This window comes from Pseudonaja textilis, chromosome 12, assembly GCF_049901715.1.
Source record: "Pseudonaja textilis isolate UNSWEBS1 chromosome 12, rPseTex1.2, whole genome shotgun sequence".
Taxonomy (NCBI): Eukaryota; Metazoa; Chordata; class Lepidosauria; order Squamata; family Elapidae; genus Pseudonaja; species Pseudonaja textilis.
Genome location: NC_142001.1, coordinates 20,642,880 through 20,663,555, shown reverse-complemented (window position 1 = coordinate 20,663,555; position 20,676 = coordinate 20,642,880). Strand labels below are relative to the sequence as shown.

Sequence of the window (20,676 nt, the reverse complement as noted above, 5' to 3'; positions counted from 1 at the left end):
CTTTTTCTTCCCTGCTTTTAAAGTGGGAAAGGAAAGTTTTAGAAAGGCTAAAAGAGAGGAGAGATTGACCCTTGACCACCTGTGGCGTCAGTGCTCAGGTATCCTTCATCCCAGGCAGAGGGAAACGTTGCCGTGTCAGGTTTGTGCCCTGTAATCAGCCTGGAATGGGTGCAGCCTACACCAAATTTTACTCCTTGCCGTCTCGCATGATTGCCGTTAAGAAATATCGCAAGCAAAGCAGCAAAGAGCATTCGTGGCCTCTTTAAAACATCTTATGTGTATTAAGCATTATGTAAATTCACAGAGGCTGCAATTTGTCAAATACAGGAAGTGTTATCACAGTTGGGGTGAAGATAACATCATTATGAAAATTAAAAAGCGCTGGGCAAAAACCACAATTGTGATATTCACACACCGGTGGGTTTGCTTAGCTGTTTAACCAAAGTTTATCGCAGGCCAGAACTGGCTGGCTTACACCTTGGAGAGAGCCCTAAACCCCAATGATTAGGTTTGCACAACCAGCTAAGCCAATGTCAGAGAGCCCACGATGGGGTTGTGCACGGTGTGTAAACCCAGCGGCCGGACCCGCTTTCTCGAAAAGCCAAAGATCCTGAGAAGGTGGTCACAGTGGGATGGAGAGGCTTGAGGGACTATTGAGGCTCAGTTCTCTGTCCTCAGGAGAACACTTAGGGTGGGGACAAGCACGTCCATCCCATATCCAGACGATACAGAAGGAACACTCCAATCTGCATGGAGGGCAAACATTTGTACAAGAATTATTTTAAGCACCGGTATTCATTCTGCAGAAGACCTGGGCGGGGTTGGGTCTCCCTCGCTGTTTAATGAATAGCGTGATAACAAAACCCACTTGCGTCAGTGTTGGAAATGAGTCCAGATAACATAAACTGGGATCGGTGAAAACACAGAGGTTTATTTTTAACCTTAAATCAAAGCATACAAAAGGGAAAAAGCTGTTTGCAAAGGACATTAGGATCTTAGCTAACCCCAACATGAGGTTTGAGCCAAGAATCACACCTTGAGATTTCAGAACGTTATATTTTATAGTTTTCTATCGCGACACCTGCTACGCCCCTCCTACATTGGGTCCAGCGACTGAGCACAGCTAATCCGAAATGCCTTATCGAGACAAGATCATCTCCTTCAACACCTCCCAATAACCACCCGTCACCTATTTGGCCTACATGGCCTTTTCTCATCTTCTTGACATTAAGGAATATTCCTTCAGCAGGGTCTCTTTCTAATGGCGTGGGAACACAGAAATATCTATTTCCAACACCGCATTGTTACACATCAGTGTACTTTCCGCATACCTTTTCTCCAGCCATCTTAGAACAACATAACGATTATATGCATCTCCAGCATATTTACCTACATTTTATTTTTGAATTTTCTTATTTCTTACAATAGCACAGAGGCCTCCAACCTTGGCAACTTTAAGACTTGTGGGCTTCAACCCAGCGGATTCTGGGAATTGAAGTCCACAAGTCTTAAAAAGTAGCCAAGGTTGGATTGGAGACAGAACAGATAGAACAGAAAGCGATTGAGACAGACGTTCAAATATAAAAAGACAGAGCCACATCTGACTTAATTTACAGCACCTTCTCCCTGCCAGAGCAGTCCTGGAGAAAAAAAAAAACAAGCACCTTCTGAGCATGTGCAGAGTACTTTCTGGCTGCCAGGCTGGGAGTTCCCAGCCACCAAGATTAGGAAGAGAGAAGCAGAACTGAGAGCCATTTTCTATCCCCAAAGGAAGCAAACTGGCCCCTCTTTCCCTACACAGCCGAGCAACTCGGCGGGGCAGAACTATTATGGGCAAGAGTCATTACAAGACAGATACTTGTGGGATTTTACAGGAGCTGGGGGGGGCGGGGGGTTTACCTTGAAATGTGCGGTTTTTTTGCAGGCCGAAAGAGTTTGGAGATTCCTGGAGGTGTGATTACTAATTAGCTGGTAGTTTTTCTCACCTCTCCTCTTTCTTGTCTCCTTACCTATTGTTCCCAATTTTGCAAAAGTGGCCAGTGAGCTTTCCAGCGCCCAGATGAAAGTTGGGGAGCCAGGGCTTTGTCTGGCCTGAGGTCCCGTGTTTGTGTTTGGAATTGGTAGTACAATGCGCTGCCAAGCACATACATCGTCTTTCGGGAAATTGTCCCTCCTCTCTGGTTTCCTTTGGCACTTCAACGTGCTGGTCCTTGTTTTGAAGTTGATAGCAGTGATGTGTTTGCCTTCTGGCTGCGGTCTCAGGGGTGGGAGGGATTTTCTGGGAAGGAAAGGGGGGCCTCCCGCGAAGCGGTGAGGTGGGCAGAAGTTCTTCTGCAGTGGAACGCTGCACCCACTGAAGTCGGTGTGACCTGCCGTGTCCTGTGTGGGGAAGCACCCCTGAAGCAGCCTGGCTGCTTAGCTCCCCCAAAGGCCAGCAACCGCACAGAGGGAGTTTTCCATGACTGCTTTGCTAGGCAGAAGGCACCACCCCTTTGGGGGGGTAAATCCTGACATTTCACACTAAAACAAAAGTCATTCTTTGTATTGAACTCCGTGGGTGTGTTTCCTGAAGAGCTTCACTTCTGCAAATCCCTTTAGATGATTCATGGGTGCTTCAGCAACCAGAGGCCTGGCCCTTCGTCCTTTCCATGTTTGCCTTGGGTCATGGGGAAGTGGGTCCCTTTTAAATAGAGAGGTGTCCTTGCAGGGACGTATGGATTCATGAGCCTCATAAGGCTGCCTGCCCCCATTGACAGCAATCCACACCGAAGGAGCCCTGTAAAGCCCATTGAGCAGAAAAGGTCCTCCCAAGAGGCTCCTGACCTGGGAGAAAAGCTCTTTTTGACTTCACTATGAAGGCAGCTGCAGAGTTCCCTGGTGGGATGCTGTTCTGGAAAAACCCATTTCCAGGTTGCCATCAGGTGGCAGAGTTTTAGGGACAGGACCCAGGGCGTGCCAACTCTGCAATTCTCCTTGATGGCACCTGGAGGCCAACCAGCAACTGGGCAGCAGGGCTGCAGCTTGACCATCGCTGCCCTGCCATTGTGGCCTGGCCTGGCAGTTGCTCCTTGAGGGGGTGTCTTCAAGGGCACCCCAAGTAAAGAAATGGCGAACTGAAGACGGATCAGTTCCAAGCAGAGCTGATGACCATGGAAGAACAAAGAATCAGCAGATTGACTGGATCTACGCAGTTCCTCTCCGGATCGGGAAAGGGCTTGAGATGGACCACAACTGCTCCCAGGAAGTATCCCCTCCCCGGGAGTCTTCAGTCCAGGTGCACCCAGCACCTTTAGAGCTCATGGAATTCATGAAGCCATCGTTTTGTTTTACCTGCAGCCTGGGCCTTTCGAAGGACGCTGCTTTTGCACACTTGCTTTTCTAAGAACTTTTGGCAATTGCTTCTTAACTGCAAGGGGGAAACTTGGGGTCAACGGTTTGACACCAGGTGAGTTCCCTTCAATCCTGAACAAAAGAAGTTTCAAATACAAGTTTAAGGACTCGAAAGTGTTGTTTCCTTTTGAAAGAAGCAGCCAAAGGGTGATTCAAGCTTTCGTTTTTGGAAAGTTATAAACAGACCAGATGGATTTGAAACAAGATTCTGGAATTTATTATAAGCATCCTTACTGTGGGATCATTGTTTTGAATTATTATTATTATTATTATTATTATTATTATTATTAGAGGATGGGCGTTTGAAGGTTGGACTTAAGAGGGAAAGAGAAAGAGAAATAACTACACATTACAATTAAAGGAAAAGATTATTAAGTTTGAGAAACAAATGCAGAATGGAACAAAATACCTTAACATTGGACATGCTGAAGATTATGTTTCAACAACAGACCCAAAAGTTAATTTTAAGAGTTTCTGCCTCTATAGATAGACTGTGCTTAAAAGATGTTACAGAAGTGCAACAAGATTCAACCGACAAGACTAAGATTTACATAAAAGTAAATTTAAAATGACAGGCAAGAGATGCAATACTGGATATGCAAGTGAATCCTGCTTGAAGTCTTAATAATTAAAAGTGATACACAAAAATGTTGTCTGGATAATTTTTCTAATTGGATTTACAGTTGAGACTTGTTAAAGCTTTGAAGAATTTTGTGAGAAGGGAGGAAGAAAAAGAAATTACTGTTAGTTCCAGGCATTATTTGAAGGGATAAGATCAAAACTGTTAAAAGTAAAAAATGAAGGAATGTAAAGTTGGTTTATTAGACCAAGATTAAATCAGGTTATCTCTGGTAATTACTAGTGGACTTTCACTGATCAGGACTGAAAGAGGGGCTTTAAAGATTTATTTATATATATAAAATGGGATATTAGAAGAAGAGGCCATTTGCTGTATTTTAAGAGAAGCTGAAAAATTACTAAAATTGTTTATATTTGCAATGAAGGAGAATATATTTCTATTATATATTTGTTTCTCTTTACTTAGTAGTGTGACTGTGGTGCTCCTGGACAAAATATCCATCACATTGTGCTGTTTTACGGTCCCCATTTATCTATATTTGCTCCCTTTGTTGTTTATATTCATACTTATACCTGTTATCTTGTACATGTTTGACAAATAAATAAAATAAATAAATTGTGTCCGAATGTCCATCAAGAACTCATAGTGGCCCAATGTCTGATTTTTTTCAACATAGATAGACCAGCCACCCTGTCCTTGACTGGCTGGGTGGACATTAACATTTGAACTACTATAAGTCCATGTATTTGTCATACGCTAAATGAAATATTTATTTATTTAGATTTGATTTGATTTGTCAATTGCTTACAAGAAATAGTTATAAGGATAAACATAGTTATGAATACAAGAAATGAGTACATATAAGAAAAATAAAAGAAACAATAGGACAGGGACAGTAGGCACTTTGGTGCACTTATGCAGGCCCACTACAAATAAATTCTCTTTACTATATTCTTATGTTGTTCTTTTTTTTTCTTTTCTACACTTTCTATTTTTTCTCTCAGTCCTTTTGCTTTGTGCCAGTTTGTATCTTTCTAATTGCAGTTTTGAACAAAATGACTATTTTTTTCCTATATTATTGACGTGATCTCCTTTGTTACAATAACTCCTTCCTTCTTTTAATGTTTTAATTTCTCTATATAGTTTGCGATTAAATGCAGGTCTTCTGTCATTTCCATAACCTATCCAAATACCAGATATTACCTTTTCTTTAACCACTCATGCCAAATGTTCCATATTTCATAATAGTCACGATATCTTGTTTATTTTTTAACAGTTGGGTTAGGCTATCCATCTCAGCGCATTCGTGTATTTTTTTTTAATGTCCATATCCTCTGAAAGAATGGAAGGCAGTTGCCAGTTTTGTGCGTAGGTTATTCTGGCCGCAGTTATGATATGCAAAATTAAATACTGATGTATATTTTTTTTTCTCTCCGTGTTTGAATGGATGAATACTTACTAGAAAGAGGGGGGGCCCCGCCTGGCCCGCTTCTTCCCCGGGGAAGGGGCTTTCGGGGCGGCCCAAGCGCAGGCTCGCCGCGGCCGGGGCGGGGCGCGCAGAGGCTTCGCAGCCCTTCCCGGGGAAGCCGCCCCGTTGCAGCGAAGCCCCACCTCGGCCGGGGCGGCCCCAACCCCGGAGCTTTCCCGTCTGAACCCGCCCCGGCAGCCCAGAGTAAACCCGCGATCCGGCTGGAGCTCCGGCCGCGCCGATGGGGGTCCCGTTGCAGCCCCCGCTGCTGGCCCACCTGGCCGGGGTGGTGCTGGCCGCAGGTGAGGGGCTTGTGGGGGGGGGGTCGGGAGGGGGGGGGCGTCCCCGGGTTCCGCTCGCCTCGCGGGGAGAAGAGCGCGGCTCCCATCATCCCCAGCCCGTTCCGCCTTCCCTGAACTGGGAGCCCAGCAGCTCAGCCTCGCGCAGCCCCGCCGTCCTGGGGGGTGGGGGGGTGGGGTGGGGACCGAGGTGGGGGCTTTAGACTATCCTCTCCCGGCCAGGCCTGCCGTGGGAAGCGCTGAATGATTCCATTTCCCAGAAATCAAACGGAGGCGCTCAAAGGCGCAACGCGTTTGCCAATTGCGGCTTTTACTGGAAATGCGATGCGGCGTCGCGTTGCTGCCCTGGGACGCGAGGCCAGCACTACGGGAGGAAGAGCCGCGGTAGTAATCTAATAGTAATCGCGTTAAGTTATAAATACCCATAGTAACAAACGTCGGGGCAGTAGAGAAGAGCAGACCGGCGCTTCCCGGAGCCCCCTCCTCTCAAGAGCCCCAGGGAAGAGAAGCCTCTGGCCACTCTCCCCGCGGATGGGTGGTGTAGTCCAATGACGGGGGTGGGAGGGGCCGCAGGGCAATGGGGTCTTTCCCCAAACGGGGCCGTTGTGGGGGGCTCCAGCTGGTTTTAGGGCGTCAATTCTTGCGATTTTGCTTGCCACCCAGAGGCAATTGGGTTGGGGAAGGGGGGTGGCTACAGATAAACGGAGGAGCAATTCCTTAGCGGGGGAGATTCTACGCCCTCCTGGGGAAATCTGGGGGCGGGGGGTCGTCTCGTTTGGAGGGAAGATCCTGCAAATATCGGCTGTCAAAATTAGCTAATGATTGGGGGTGGGGAAGGAAAAAGAAAGAAGGAAGGAAGGTGAGAAAGCTGGGAGGAGGGAAGGAGATGAAAAGAAAAGGAAGGTGGGAGAAAGGGAAAGAAAGAAAAAGAGGGGAAAGAAAGAAAAAGAAAGAGGGGAGGAAGGAAGGAAAAAGAAAGGGAAGGAAGGTGAGAAAGCTGGGAGGAAGGAAGGAGATGAAAAGAAAAGGAAGGTGGGAGAAAGGGAAAGAAAGAAAAAGAAAGAGGGGAGGAAGGAAGGAAAAAGAAAGAAGGAAGGAAGGTGAGAAAGCTGGGAGGAGGGAAGGAGATGAAAAGAAAAGGAAGGTGGGAGAAAGGGAAAGAAAGAAAAGAGGGAAAGAAAAAAAAGAAAGAGGGAGGAAGGAAGGAAAAAGAAAGAAGGAAGGAAGGTGAGAAAGCTGGGAGGAGGGAAGGAGATGAAAAGAAAAGGAAGGTGGGAAAAGGGAAAGAAAGAAAAAGAAAGAGGGAAAGAAAGAAAAGAAAGAGGGAAGGAAGGAAGGTGAGAAAGGGGAAGGAAGGAAGTTGGAAAGGGAAGCGTCTCCAACTTGATGCCATCTGGATGTGTTGGAGTCTCTGCCCTCAGCTGCCCTGCTGGGGATGATGGGGCTTGGAGGGCACCCAGTTAGGGAGGGGCACCTGGCCCTTCCCTGCCCGTCTTCCCCCAGAGCCAGGGGAGGGGAGGATCCTGCCCTCCAGCAGTGAGTAAGCCCAGCTCCGCTGCCCTGGCACAAGCGGGGCGGAGGCCTTGGCAGCTGGCCAAAGTCCTCAACCCCTGGCAGGGGCACCCAAAAAAGGGGCTCCAGCTTCACCTGAGCACGATTGCAGGGAGTCCTCGACTTACAATGGTTCATTTAGTGACGGTTCAAAGAGCGGCACTTGGTGAAAATTCAGGCGCTTGGCCACTGACTCGTATTTACGACCGTTGCAATTATCCCAGGAGCGGGGGTTGACCTTCTGGTAAGCAAAGTCAATGGGGGAGGGGAGGAAGCCAGATTCACTTAACAACGGGGGTTCCTCTGCAGGGACTCACTTAACAACAGCGGCAAGAAAAGTTGTAAAATGGGGCAAAGCTCGCTGAACCAAGGTCTCACTTAACAGCAGAAATGTTGGCCTCAATGGTGCTCATAAACTGAGGACTAACTGAGTCGACTGTAGTCATGAGTCGAGGACTACCGGTACAAAAAGGGTTCTCGCTCAGAATGAGGTGATGAAGGCCACTCCAAGGCAGGGCTGGAGACCCCTGGTGGCCCCGGAGGGGGGGGATTCAGGAGGTCAGACAACAGATAATAGATTTACAGAGTTTGAAGGGACCTTAGAGGTCATCTAGTCCAACCCCCAGGGAGACCCTACACCATTTCTGACAGGTGGCAGCCCGATCTCTTCTTGAACGTCTCAAGTGGTGAGACTTCTGTTCCATGGGTTGATGGTTTTCACTGTCAGAAAACTACGGGGCTGCTCCAAGTTGCCCAGTGGGTCCATTATCTTGGGGTTTCCTCTCTTTGCGTGTGGGGTGGACACAACTGCGGGACAGAAAGGCAGGAGGTCAATTTAATTACGAAATCATCATTAGGCTTGGATGTGGTTCGATCCTAATCGTACAGGCAGGTAGAAAGAGGTCACAAGATCGATTCACGGGGCAAACTCTCCTAGCTTGGTAAACCGCAGCCAAGTTTAATGGTGGTTTGTACCACCTGCTAGGGTGGCTAAAATGGTTAAAAATAGGTCTAGCAAATGTTGGAAATGTGACAAAATGAAACAATATTGGGCGAAGATACCCAGGTGGTTAGAAAAGACGACAGGGAAACATGTAGATTTTAAACCTGAACTTGTTCTTAATAGGTATAATATCGAAAACATTAGAGAAGAAAAGTGTGTGTTTAATATTGCATGTTGTAACAGCGGCTAGGATTATATTTGTACAACATTGGAAAAATGGAGAAACACTTGCGAGATGAAGAGATAAGTAAGAAGATGTTAGATGGTGCAGAAATGGATAGATTGGCGTTGAACATTCAGCAGAGAGAAGACACAGAACATTATCGAATGTGGAATTTATTTTACTAGGGGTTGGAAAAAAGGGGGGAAGATTAAGAATGTAACTAGTATTGTTAAGCAAATTAAATACCCAGACAACACGAGGTTTATTAAGCACCAGGGAATGTAATTAATGTTGAAAAAGTCAATTCCAAATGGTGGTTTGGGGGGGATGTTTGTAAGGGGGTTATTTTTCCTGGCCCCCTGCAGGCAAGGAGAGAAAGGTCTCGCCCTCCACCCCAATTCCAGAGTCCATCTCCACCAGGCTCGGCCAAAGTCTTCTGGGTGGAAACTCCCACCCACTCAGGTTGCAGGATTCGGCTACTTCCTGTCCTTTTCTCCCCACCCATCCTGTGACGGAATCCTCTAAGATCTGGACTCTGAAGTTGATCCCCCCCCCGCCCTCCCGCAAAGATTTCTTGGAAGTCAAAGCCGCTGAATCACCCCCTGCCTTGCCTTTTAATGGGGGGGGGGGAGGGGGAAAGGGAAAGAGAAAGAAAAGAAAAGGGGAAGGGGAAGGGAAAGAAGGAAGGCTAGAGGGAGGGTCAGGGAAAGGGAGGAAAGAAAGGAAGGAAGGGTGGGTGAATAGGATAGATAGATAGATAGATAGATAGATAGATAGATAGATAGATAGATAGATAGATAGATAGATAGATGATAGATGATTGATAGATAGATAGACAGACAGACAGGTAGATAGGTAGATAGATAGATGATTGATAGATAGATGATAGACAGACAGACAGACAGGTAGATAGGTAGATAGATGATTGATAGATAGATGATTGATAGATGAGAGAGGTGAGAGATGAGAGATAAATAGATGATAGATAGATAGATAGATAGATAGATAGATAGATAGATAGATAGATAGATAGACGATGAGAGATAGATGATAGATAGAGAGATGAGAGATAAATAGATGACAGATAGATAGATGATAGATAGATAGAGAGATAGATAGATAGATAGATAGATAGATAGAAGGAGGAAGATAGATGGAGAGATAGAAGAGATGAGAATGAGAGATAAAAGAGAAGGGCGAAGGAAGGAAGAAGGAAAAGGAAGAGTGGTTAGTCCCCTTGGCTTACCTCTCCTCCTCCCTTCCTTCCCTCCTAGGAGCTCTGTCCATCCCTGCCAACATCAGCTACGCCTTCGACGAGAGCAACTGTATCTTGAGTGTCCAGTGGGACGATGTCCGGCCCTCCCCAAGGAACGCCTGCGACTATTATACCGGTCTGTACAATGGCAACGCCTGGGTGGAAGAGGTGAGGCTCCCCTCTCCTTGGGCCGCTGGGGCAGAGACATTTAAGGCATAATCGATGTCCTTGACGCTCCGTCGAGAGCAGGGTTGTCAAACTCCTGGCCCACGGGCCGGATCAGGTGGGATCCAACCAGTGTAACCATCGGTCCGCTGTGTGCGCATGCGCAACAGTTGGAAACCTTCTTCTTCCGGAAACCCTGTGTGTACCACAGCACTCACACAGCCTGCAGGCCAGGCAGGTGGGCGGCCCGAACAGAAGATCAGACAACAAAACCGGTTCGATCTCAGATGATCTTTGGCGCTACCAGTTCGGTAAAACTGGACCGAACCGGTAGCATCCCACCCCTGGGCCGAATGCATCACGCGCTGCCCACGCCTGGTTTAGCGAAGGGGGGAAAAGTCCCATGACACTGCCATGTCGACGTGCGTTTGACGCTCTTGGTCAAGAGCTTAGAGCGGAGTTGCTGCCTTTTCTAACCTTAGAAGTTAAAACAGACTTTGGGGGGTGAAGGGGGGCGGGCGTCAGCAGGAAAGGGTCTCTCAAGGAGCTGAAAAATTGGAAGGAGTTGGGGGCAAACCACCCAGTGCAGGGGTCCCCAACCTTTCTGCCTCCATGGACTGGTGGCCGTGGGGAAGGGGATGGTTTCACACATGCAGCTGCCACTTGCGCAAACGGAACTTTGCACGCTCGCACATTTGTCCGCTGCTTGTGTGGCCTGGTTCCCAATGGGTTGGGGGTTGGCAACCCCCCTCCCCCCATTTAGCAAATCCTGGTGAAGCCGAGAGAGAAAGAAAGCCAACAAGAGGCGCAGCGGGGCAGGGAACTCCTGGGGGGTTTCCCCCCCCCTCCCAGGAGCCACGCTGGGATCAAATCTATTATGCCTTAAATGTTTTTCCCTTTCCCATCGTTAGAAATGGAGTGAAGCCCTCTCCAAGAAAATGGCGGTCTCTCTGGGGAAAAATATGTCTTTTGGGCTACGGACGTCTTGCAACAACATCGCGGAAGGAGAATTGTTTAAAATCCCTCTGGAACAAAACGGTAAGTCTTCAGCCGCTGTGTTTAGGCATAATGTTCCTGTAAGATTGACGCCTCGAGGAATTGCAGCCACCTCCTCAGATGTAAACAGACCCTTTTCCTAGAGATCAGCTGCTGCCTCCCTGGAGCTGGACCAGCAACGAGGCTGGGGGCCTTTCAAGACCAGCCCGGGAACTGGGCCGAGAGCCGAAGAGGCAAGGCAATTGGGGAGGGTGCAGGATGAGAGCCTCGGAGAGCCTCTGGGTGCCTCCTTAAAGCAGCTGGGCAGGGCCACTCGGAGAAAAGGCACACTTGCTTTAAGGGGTCCTTTTGCACGCGGCTTTTTGCACAAGCAAGATCCCCCACCACCTGTACTTGGAGGCTGGTGCAAATGTTTTGATTTGCACGAATCCGGTCTCTGCTAGTAGAAAACACAATGGGGGGCGGGTGGGTGGGTGGGGGGAGTTTGGGAATTGTGGTTTCCCTGCAACCTGAAGATTTCCCACCTGGTGCTTTAAATGCCAAACCCCTTAGAACAGGGGTCTCCAACCTTGGCCACTTTACGAGGCTGGCTGAGGAATCCTGGGAGTTGAAGTCTTGGAAGCCGTAAAGTGGCCAAGATTAGAGACCCCCCCCCACCTTAGAATGAAGGAGAACAAATAGCAAAGGCCCTTTTGAGCAGGTGAATTTAACTTTGGGCTTAAGCTGGGAATTTCAGAACTGGGGCAAAGGTAAAGCTTTTGGGCTCCTTGTGTCAGGATTCCAGCAATCGCCCTAATTCATGATTCCTGAGCCAAACTTCAAAAAAACTTCAAAGGATTCATTAGAGGCAACATACTGGCACTGCCCTCTATGAAGCCAAGTCTGGCACACATAATTTAAAGTCACCTGTGACCCTGTTTCCCCCCTCACTGCTGGGTGTGTCATAAATCAGATTCTCCAACTAAAGCACCCTCACAGGCTGGGTGTCATCAATCACGTTCTCCAATTCAATACATTCCCGAGCAACAGCTCCGCTCGTTTAGTTACAATCTTTTAAAGGTAAAGAGTTGGAATTTACTTTCGCTTTCAACTGCTCTTCCAGATTTCCTCCCCGCCATTTTTATGGCAACTACTACAACAGGCCTAGGAACGTTTGATGAGTTGACACCTTGGTTTTGGGCAGGGGGTAATTTATAAGCGGAGGAATATAGATGGGCTTTGCCCTTTGTAGGCACGGCAGAGACAGGTGCTACGAACGTCAGCTGCATTTGTCACAACATGGAATGGATGGCCTGTTCGTGGAAGCGAGGAAGGCAAGCACCTCGGGACACCAACTACCACCTCTCCTTCTGGTCTGTATTCGAAAACCCTGCTCTTGTCCTGGCCCTAAAGGGAGCCCATTCAATCCACAGGGAGTCCTCAACGTATGACCACAGTGGAACCCAAAATTCCTGTTGTTAGGCGAGGCAGTTATTCAGTGGAGTTTGCCTCCCCGTATGACCTTCCTTGCCAGAGTGATTAAGTGAATCTCAGCAGTTAGTAACCCACTTGTTAAGGGAACCTGGCTTCCCCATCAGGGGTGGGATTCCACCGGTGTTACTACTGGTTTGGTGGTTATGTTTTGTGCGTGCTGCGTGTGTGTGTGTAAAGCAACCTTAGGCTGTCCTGCCTGATCACATGAAAAACACCCCGCCTGCCCTCGGACACTGCAACCGTCATAAATATGAGTCAGTTGCCAAGCGTCGGAATTTTCATCACTTGACCGTAGGGATGCTGGAACGGTCGTAAGTGTGACAAAACAATCATAAGCCATTTGTCAGCGTTCCAGCACGCCTCCAACCCAATCAGTGACTCCGGGATAAGTATAATCTCGAAAGTACCTTTATTAGAATAGCACCTGCCACATCTGTGGAATCTGGAATTTTCGGGCTTCCCACCATGTCCCAAACTACAATCCATCCCCTTTTCTCCAGTCATCCCATAACATGGACCAGTCACGATCCGTCCCGGTGTAAGATCCCTTTTCTCTGCTGCGCCACACTTAGTAACCTTGAACTAAGAAAAGGGTTTCATTTTGTCTATTTAGAACTACTCGATCGAAACCAGCCCCCTCCCACTTTCTCAGGCTATGTGGCAGCGTGGAGTAGGGCTTCCAAAGCTGACACCATTTTTTCCAGTGCCGTTGTAACTTCGTGACCGGGTGTAAGTCGATTCCCTGTATTCGATAGCCATTTGTATTTTTTTTCCATACTCCAAAGTTCCAGGACAGAACCGTAAAAGTTTTTTTTAATCGGGTGTTTATCACTCTTGAAATCCTTTTGGATGCTGGACTCTACAAGAAGACCCAGAAATAGCTGAACTTTTTGCCATTAAGAGGCAGATTAAATCAAGGCAGATAATTGGAGGAGCCTGGGACTTGTCAGCAACACCCTCCCGATTGATTCCCGTCACAACACTTCAAATCGGTCCCGGGTGCCGAGTTCCACCCTCAAGTTCTGGTTTAAATTGTTGCTGGGTTTTGTGCCCGGCCCCAGTCCTTAAAATTGGGCTGCAGATTAACCTCTTGAATAAATCAAAATGATTCGATGACATTGTTTATTTAAGGAAATGATGTTTCAGAATGTTCTTTGAAAGGCCTTCAGACTGACAGCCAATCTCCACGGCTTGTCCAAAGGATGAGATGTCAGCCTGGCTTTTTCTGAAGAATTGCCTCTGATGGAACTTCAGCATTCCAAATCCTTTAGCAATCCATAATGTTTCTCAAATGTTTGTCTTGTTTCTGAACCATACGGAAAAAATAGGGATATTGGAATATTATTCACGTTTGAAGTTGTAGCTGTAAAAGACAAATGCCTACTATTACAAGGCTAATAAATTATTCAATTGGCTGTAATCACACAATCTGGCAATGATTCCCCGGTTTTTAAAGAAACATAAATATTTCTATAGCTCAGTTATGAAGGCTTTGAATATTATCTCATCGCTCTGGTCTTAAAAAGAAGGTTCAGCCCCCTTTATCTAGGCAAGAATCCCCATAGGTTTCTGCTGAGGTCATCTCCCTGACTCTCTGCACCACCCAAACTAACTCTGCGTGGCTATGTTTGTTGGTCCAATGTCGTGGCCCACCAGTGGTCAGCGGAGCTGGCAGCAGATTCGGACAGTGAGAAAGTTGGGGAGGAACGTGGGCCAGCCCTGGTGTCTGGGGGAAAACTCTGATGAGGGCTCTGCGTTGGAGGCAGAGATGTGGAAGGGCCGTCCGACAGTTTTCAGCTGCCTTTGGAGTCAGACATCAGTAAGGCAGAAGAACAGCTGGAGCCTGTTCCCAGTATGTGCATGCACAGAGTTGCTAGAAGAAGGGAACAGCTAAGGAACAAGGGTCGACTTGGGAGTAGAGACACAGGTAGACGGTGAAAGGCCCCGCCCATAGGGAATAAAAGAGGAGTGAAAGGGGAGTGGGGGTTTTGCAGGAGACAATTAGCTCATTTGGGTGAAGATCTGTTTCTGCATTCTTGCTAATTATTGTCTGCTACAGTGTGGCCTCTGAAAAAGATCGGCCTGGCAACTCTCCAAGCCTGATAAAGGTCTGTAATGGGGGAATCTCTTGAAGAAGTGCTGGCTGGGACTTTGCTGGAGAGGAATTAACTGTAAACTAAATAAATGGGGTTTATCGGGACGAGGAACCGGCTTCGTGCTGTTGGGGAAGCCTGGGTCAGAACGTCCGAAAGTTGGAGAAGACACCATGGAGTGAGCATCTCCTTCCACAGTTCCTCCCCGTTGCACTTCGTTCTTGCTTCCATCTGTCCTCTCTGATCGGCAAGGACGGATCCTCTTGTTCACTTCTGCGTTTTCCTCTCACCTTCAGGCACGACAACCTGGAAGAAAGGCAGCGGTGCACAAATCGCAGCGTTGACGGAGACACCTTCCGATGCGTTTTCCCCATCAACTGTTCTGGACAACGCACACTGGTTCTTTCTATCCGAAGCGATTCTGAAGACATCCAGCCGGTGTGCGTGCTCACGAAGGAAGGTACAGAAAAATCAGGTAGGTTTCCCCTCTCGGTGGATCCAACCTCTGTAAGGAAACGAAGGGAGGTAAGGGATTGTCTTCTGGTGGACGGTGCCAGTTTGGAAGGAAGGTCTCTTTTTAGCCCAGGGGTCCCCAACCTTGGCCACTTTAAGCCTGGTGGACTTCAACTCCCAGAATTCCCCAGCCCACTTTGCTTTAACCCAGGGGTCTGGCTGGGGAATTCTAGGAATTGAAGTCCACCAGGCTTAAAGTGGCCAAGGTTGGAGACCCTTGTTCCACCCCATCTTGATGGATTTAATTCTAACCTTTAGAGATTGAACCATCAAGATTAGCCACGAGGAAAACTTCCCTCAGACCTGGGACCATCCAACAGTCCTGACCTCTCTTCTTTAACCTTTAAAGTGTCCCACCAGGATTTGAGGAAATCTCTTCCCCCATCTTTGGCACTTTACTTTTTTAAAAAAAAAAAAAAAATTATTTCTTTAAATACATCTTAATTCCATCAGTGTGGATCCAGGTCTTTTCACATTTCAAAGCAAACATGACTTTCTAACGTAATTCTTTTTATCTATTACTATAAACTATATGCATATATATTTTCTATCAGGTTCCACATGAAATTCCCTTCCCCGTATTATCATCATAATTCCTTATATGTTCCATAAACAATTGAATATCTTGAATAGCAATCCTATAATCCATTTTTGGCAAGGTGGTCAGGACACCTTACCCTGTGATTACGCTTTACATACGACCGTAATGAAGTTTGCCCACTATGGTCGTAAGCTGTAACGGTCTTAAAAGAGATCAGTCCTTTGACCAACAGGATTTTATTTTCTTTTTCGCGGTGATCATTAAGCTGATCCAGGCTTCATTATGGGTGAAGTTTTACTGAAAACCGGAAGCACGTGTGACTGGGAGAGAAGTTAATTCCTATCATGGTTTGCAATATGTGGGCTCCAAGCACTTGTCGTTTGCACAGGTGTGTTTGGAGGCACAATAACGAGTGTGCTCTGAGGAGAGCCCCCACAAAACCTAGCATCTGTAGGTGGGACGCATAAATGGGATGCTTCCCTTAGGAGAGAAATTAATCATGGAATGGAAACTGACTCACCAAACTTCAGGTCAGCAGAAAAATTAGAAGAGAATGAAATGGAAATGACAGTTGGTTGATCTCGGTATGTTTGTCGGAATAATAAAGAGGGCGTTTAGAACAAGAATCCAGCAGCTGCTTGTCTGTTTTCCTTTAGATTATCCAATAAAACTTCACCCACCAACAAATCTGAAAGTTAAGCGGGGCAATACTCTTTATCTAACGTGGAATGCTTCCAGCTCCTGGAATGGCATATGCTATCAGGTTGAAACAAATGGCGTTAGAAAAGAGGTAAGCTGCCTTTGTGTTTGCTTCTTTTTTAAAAGCAGATTGAAATCTCTTGCATGGAATGTAGAGATAATTATCTTGCGTTGTCGGCAGACCGCTTTGAGGCACCATCTCTGGTACAATTAAACCATGATAATTTAATCCTGAGCGTCCCTGAGGGGCTAGGACTCCAATCCCCATAATATAAGGATAACCTTTACCTCCATTGCTTTCGTCGTGGATAAAAAGTTTCTGCCACCTTAGATTAGTTCATGCTGCAAGAAATTCAGAAGATCTGGAGACAAATTATAGGTGGTGATGTTGTGGTTTCTGTGGGAAGCAATATAAATGTAGATTAGATGGTAAGATGATGGTGACCACAACAGTCTGATCACCAACCTAATCTAGGGATATCCCATTCAGGAGGATTGAAAGTAGACTCCTACACGTGTCCCTTGGTGGAATATTCTCTCTGAAGATAGCGGGGACTTCCAGAATTCCCCAGCAGCCATGGCTGGCTGGGGAATTCTGGGTGTTGAGGTCCACCCATCTTAAAGTTGCTGAGCTTGGGAAAGACGGTTGTAGGGATGGTTGAGTAGATGCTGAAAAGCTGTACGTGTTTCCTCTGAAGCCTTCAGAAGACGACACCACAGTACCCCTCAACCTTGAGCCCAAGAAGTATCACATTCTCCGAGTGAGGGCTGTGTTGGGCAAGGTCGCAAGTGGGTGCAAGGAAATACGAGGTCTTTGGAGTGAATGGAGCGAGCCAGTGTACTGGGGTGAGTATGTTTTTCTAAGGAACTAATCCACCAAGTCTGCTTAACTTAAATGATGTACCAGGACCTTGTGCTGGATGCATTTTGTCTTAGAATTAACTTTGTGGCATCTTACCTGTGTTGCCCTGAGCAGCCTTCGTTGTCTTGCTTAAATGTACAGGGGTCAGGGTTCCAAGTAATAGATCTATCGCAAGCAAAAACTCCCAAGGTAGGTAGTTCCCCAAATAATAAGTTTTATTGGAAGTGTCATATTGGCACGTATCTGGTGAAAACCGACTCTGAAGGGTCCCATGGTTTTCACCTAATAAGTAAAAGTTCCCCCCTCCAATTCCAAACAGTCACATGGCCCAATCAAGACAGCGCCCGCTGGTCAGGTGACATCACTCCTCTTTCCTCCGGCCGGGTATGAGAATGCCCTTGGTTCCCAAGAGAAAGTATTTTGCTTTGAATACTATCTCTAATCCCCCCTCCCTGTCCCTCAGCTCCAGTGTGGCAGCACTGAAGCTCCAGCCAGCCCAGCTTCAGGGTTGACAATCGGATTATTTCAGATATCGGAGGGATATCACTCCATTCTGTTAGGACGTCCTCGGTGGACTTGATGGCCCCCTAGCAGGGACTGGATCAGAGCGAGATGCCATCTCGAAGGATGACTTTACTGTCTGGATTTGATTGATGGGGTTCTTTCCAATGGTGTCATTCCCAGATCTCTGATACAGGTCATGAGTGAGAATCTTTCAGACCTGGTCTGCAGAGGCTAGAACTGCAGGACCTTGGATAGTTCCAAACCCATGGCCAACGCTCTGGAAGCCAAGGTCAATTATATCTCTTGGAAGACAGCACACCTCCTAGCTTTGTCCCATCCTCATGAGGGGATGAGCACGAAGGGTCCTTTCCTTTCTTTGGTTCTTGGGTTGTCCTCAACTCATCTGGGTTTTCTTTGCTGAGGTCACCAAGAATGAAAGCAGCTGGTTCCCCAAAGGAATCTGACCTTTGGAATGGTTGTTTGGATGAAAGTGAAGATCTGGACATCACACCTCTGAGCTTGTAGCTTCTGGTCGGGCTTTCTGATCTGGTTTACTCCTCCTCGTAATCTATTATTATAGGTTTTACCCACTTCCCAATTCCTCTAATTAGAAATGCTTTCGGCATAGGAATCCTGTCTTCTTTCACTGTAGTCTGTCCTTTGCATATCAGGGGTGCACATGTGCACAAGGCTGGTTGGGCACACACAATTTATTATTTGGATTGCTAGCAGGGAGAGTGGCCGTGGCAAGCCCCCTCCCCCCGCCCCCCTGGAGCCCCTTGCCATCCCCTCTCAATGATTCCATTCCAGAGAGGGTTCCACTGAGCGCCCATGTTCCAAACACAGGATGTTGCCAGGGTTTCTAGTGCTGTGAAGGTTCAACCGCCTGCTTTGAGGACCTCTCTATTTTCTTGGCCAGAAGTCTAAGCTGCGGTTCCATGTGACATTTCCATAGTCTTCCTTGACTGTTCTGAAGGAAATGACTTAGCAACGGTGGGCTGTTCTTGCTTCCTTCTCACTCCACCTGGAAACGGTTTCCCTGTCCTTGCCTTTTTTTAGATGAACGGGAGAACTTTGAAACATTGCACATCATTTTGTTCGTCACGATTCCATTATGTGCTGCAGTCTTGACTATCCTTCTCCTCGTTTATCTGAAGAGGTAAGAAACGAATTGCAGAGACTGCGAGACGTTCCTTTGGCCGGATCTCCTTTGTTGCTGGGCATTTGTGATGAAGCCAGAAAAAAATAAAAGGATTTTATTAAAGACCTACATCACTTTGCCCGGTGCATGGAAGAGAAGTGGGGAAAACCCAAACTTTCTGATCTGGAATATTCTAATTATTTTGTTCTCTCCACTCTGCAGGATTCAGCTGTTGATCTTCCCGATAATTCCTGACCCTGAAAAAGTTCTAAAACGAATGTTTGAAGATCAGAGAGAGGAATATCTGCCATTTGAATATCCATCCGAATTCATTAAACCCGATATAATCAGTAGGTGGCTAGAAGAATACAGTGAGGTGCATCAGTCGGGATGATGGTCTGGGCTTCTTGGTAGAATACATTTGCACGTAAAAGTTGAACAACTAGTTACTGAATGAATCTATTTCACTGAATACACCGCCCTGGAGATGAAGCATATGGGTTGAGATGCAAATCTGAATTAAGATGAGGCGAGCTTAGTACTTTGTGTGATTGTAACTGTTATTGTACAGAAGTACAGAGATAACCTTGAATACGGAATGCAAGAACGGCTACATCAACACCAGCTTAGCCCTGAAAGACAAGAAAGAAACTCAAGGTTGATCTGCCTTTTTTTTTCAAGTATAAGAGGAGAGAAGAAAAAATCTCTGTTGGGCTTTCACAACTCTGTTTAATAATTATCCCTTAACAGCTGAGTTAAAAGAGCGTAATAAGTAGAGCTGTCCTTATGGAGTCTGTTTCATGATCTAGCCTATCTCATCCAATGTTTTCAAGAACCACCTTTGAGGGAATCTAACCAGGTTTACCCCTAAGCAGAAATTATACTTCTTCAAGGGTGTTGGGCTATCATGAGGGCAATTGAGGAGTCTTGCTGCCTGCCCTATTTCATTGGCCTTGTGTTTGTCTCTTGTTCTAGAAACAGACTACAAGATGAGCTAGCCAAAGGAAACCCTCTGCTTCTACTGGCAGCGCCTACAGGAAACGAGAAAATCAGGTTGCTGTTTTCATACCAGACGACTTCTGAATGTACACCAAGCAAGCTCAATGCTGCATTGGCAAGGCTGATCTCAAGGGCTGATGGGAAAGGACTCTTGGAAAAGGACTCTGCACGCATTTGCTTATTCATTGGACACACCTTGATGGATCCAGCAAATGCAGGCAGGAGAAGTGGAAATTCACTCTTCACCTGGCAACTTTCCCTTTGTCCCCAAAGTTATCAAAAATTGAATTATCAAGCCGCATGGTAGCTTCCGTGAAGTGACATTGGCTCTAAAGGACTGGTGTTTTTATACACATCTGCCAGTTCAACAGCAATACAGTTATCTGCAGTCAAAACTGGCAAAGCCTTTCGCCTTACATGAATGGTGTGGTACCAACTTAGCCCCTCATCAGGGTAAACCCAGAATTTCTCAAGAGGAGACAAAATGGTGGACAAGACTGGCAATGCTTGCATCCATTATTATTATTATTATTATTATTCTCCTTTTTCTCCTGGTTTTGTGTCACTTGCTTGTCACAAGCGCATGAATGTAGAAAGTCTAGGAAGGGGTTTTCCCGTACCTTAATTGCTTAAGTTAGGTTTGGATGCTGATAAGCGCATTCAGACCACTTGGAACGATAAGACGATAAGACCGCAAATCTGGAGCTGAGCAAGATTGTTGTTAGCTTGGCTGGAACCCAAAGGCTGAGCGGTTGCACAATCCGGCGAATTATGCAAAAGGACTTGAGTGCGCGTCCAAAGCCATGTTTACAGAGGTGTTTTTGAGCTGGTGAATTTATCTTTTGCCAGCAAACTCCGCCCCCTAAACTGTAAAAAAACCTTGAGATTAATTTGTATGTTTTCCAGGTTCTGTAAAAACTTTGTTGAGTTGTACCATTTTATGTAAAACAATGAATGATACTTTTTTTCTAATAGAAGAAA

At 46.6% G+C, this 20,676-nt stretch overlaps 1 protein-coding gene and 1 long non-coding RNA gene across 3 annotated transcripts; one reads left to right on the top strand and one right to left on the bottom strand.

The window, feature by feature from the left end:
• Positions 1-264: 264 nt before the first annotated feature.
• Positions 265-5,547, bottom strand: LOC148124805 (uncharacterized). The gene is made up of 3 exons (XR_015745006.1): positions 5,430-5,547; positions 3,331-3,462; positions 265-746 (listed from the first exon to the last, which is right to left on the bottom strand). It is a non-coding gene; the product is annotated as an uncharacterized LOC148124805 (long non-coding RNA).
• Positions 5,548-5,639: 92 nt separating this feature from the next.
• On the top strand, positions 5,640-20,676 carry LOC113446789 (interleukin-13 receptor subunit alpha-1). 2 transcript variants are annotated; one of them, XM_026716594.2, is made up of 10 exons: positions 5,640-5,740; positions 9,729-9,877; positions 10,786-10,912; positions 12,102-12,222; positions 14,733-14,911; positions 16,147-16,280; positions 16,888-17,035; positions 18,615-18,714; positions 18,919-19,046; positions 19,672-20,676. In XM_026716594.2, the coding sequence occupies exons 1-10, from the start codon at positions 5,680-5,682 to the stop codon at positions 19,692-19,694; spliced, it is 1,170 nt and encodes a 389-aa protein (XP_026572379.1). In that variant the 5' UTR covers positions 5,640-5,679; the 3' UTR covers positions 19,695-20,676. The 2 variants fall into 2 exon arrangements, with proteins under 2 accessions (XP_026572379.1, XP_087796949.1); XM_087940823.1 differs by having other exon boundaries at positions 18,919-19,072.

Excerpts from the sequence above, each read along its gene's own strand:
- LOC113446789 (XM_087940823.1), top strand. The coding sequence starts at position 5,680 with ATGGGGGTCCCGTTGCAGCCCCCGCTGCTGGCCCACCTGGCCGGGGTG. Across the intron at positions 12,223-14,732 it reads AACTACCACCTCTCCTTCTG|GCACGACAACCTGGAAGAAA; the intron begins GTCTGTATTCGA and ends TCTCACCTTCAG. Across the intron at positions 17,036-18,614 it reads GAGCGAGCCAGTGTACTGGG|ATGAACGGGAGAACTTTGAA; the intron begins GTGAGTATGTTT and ends GCCTTTTTTTAG.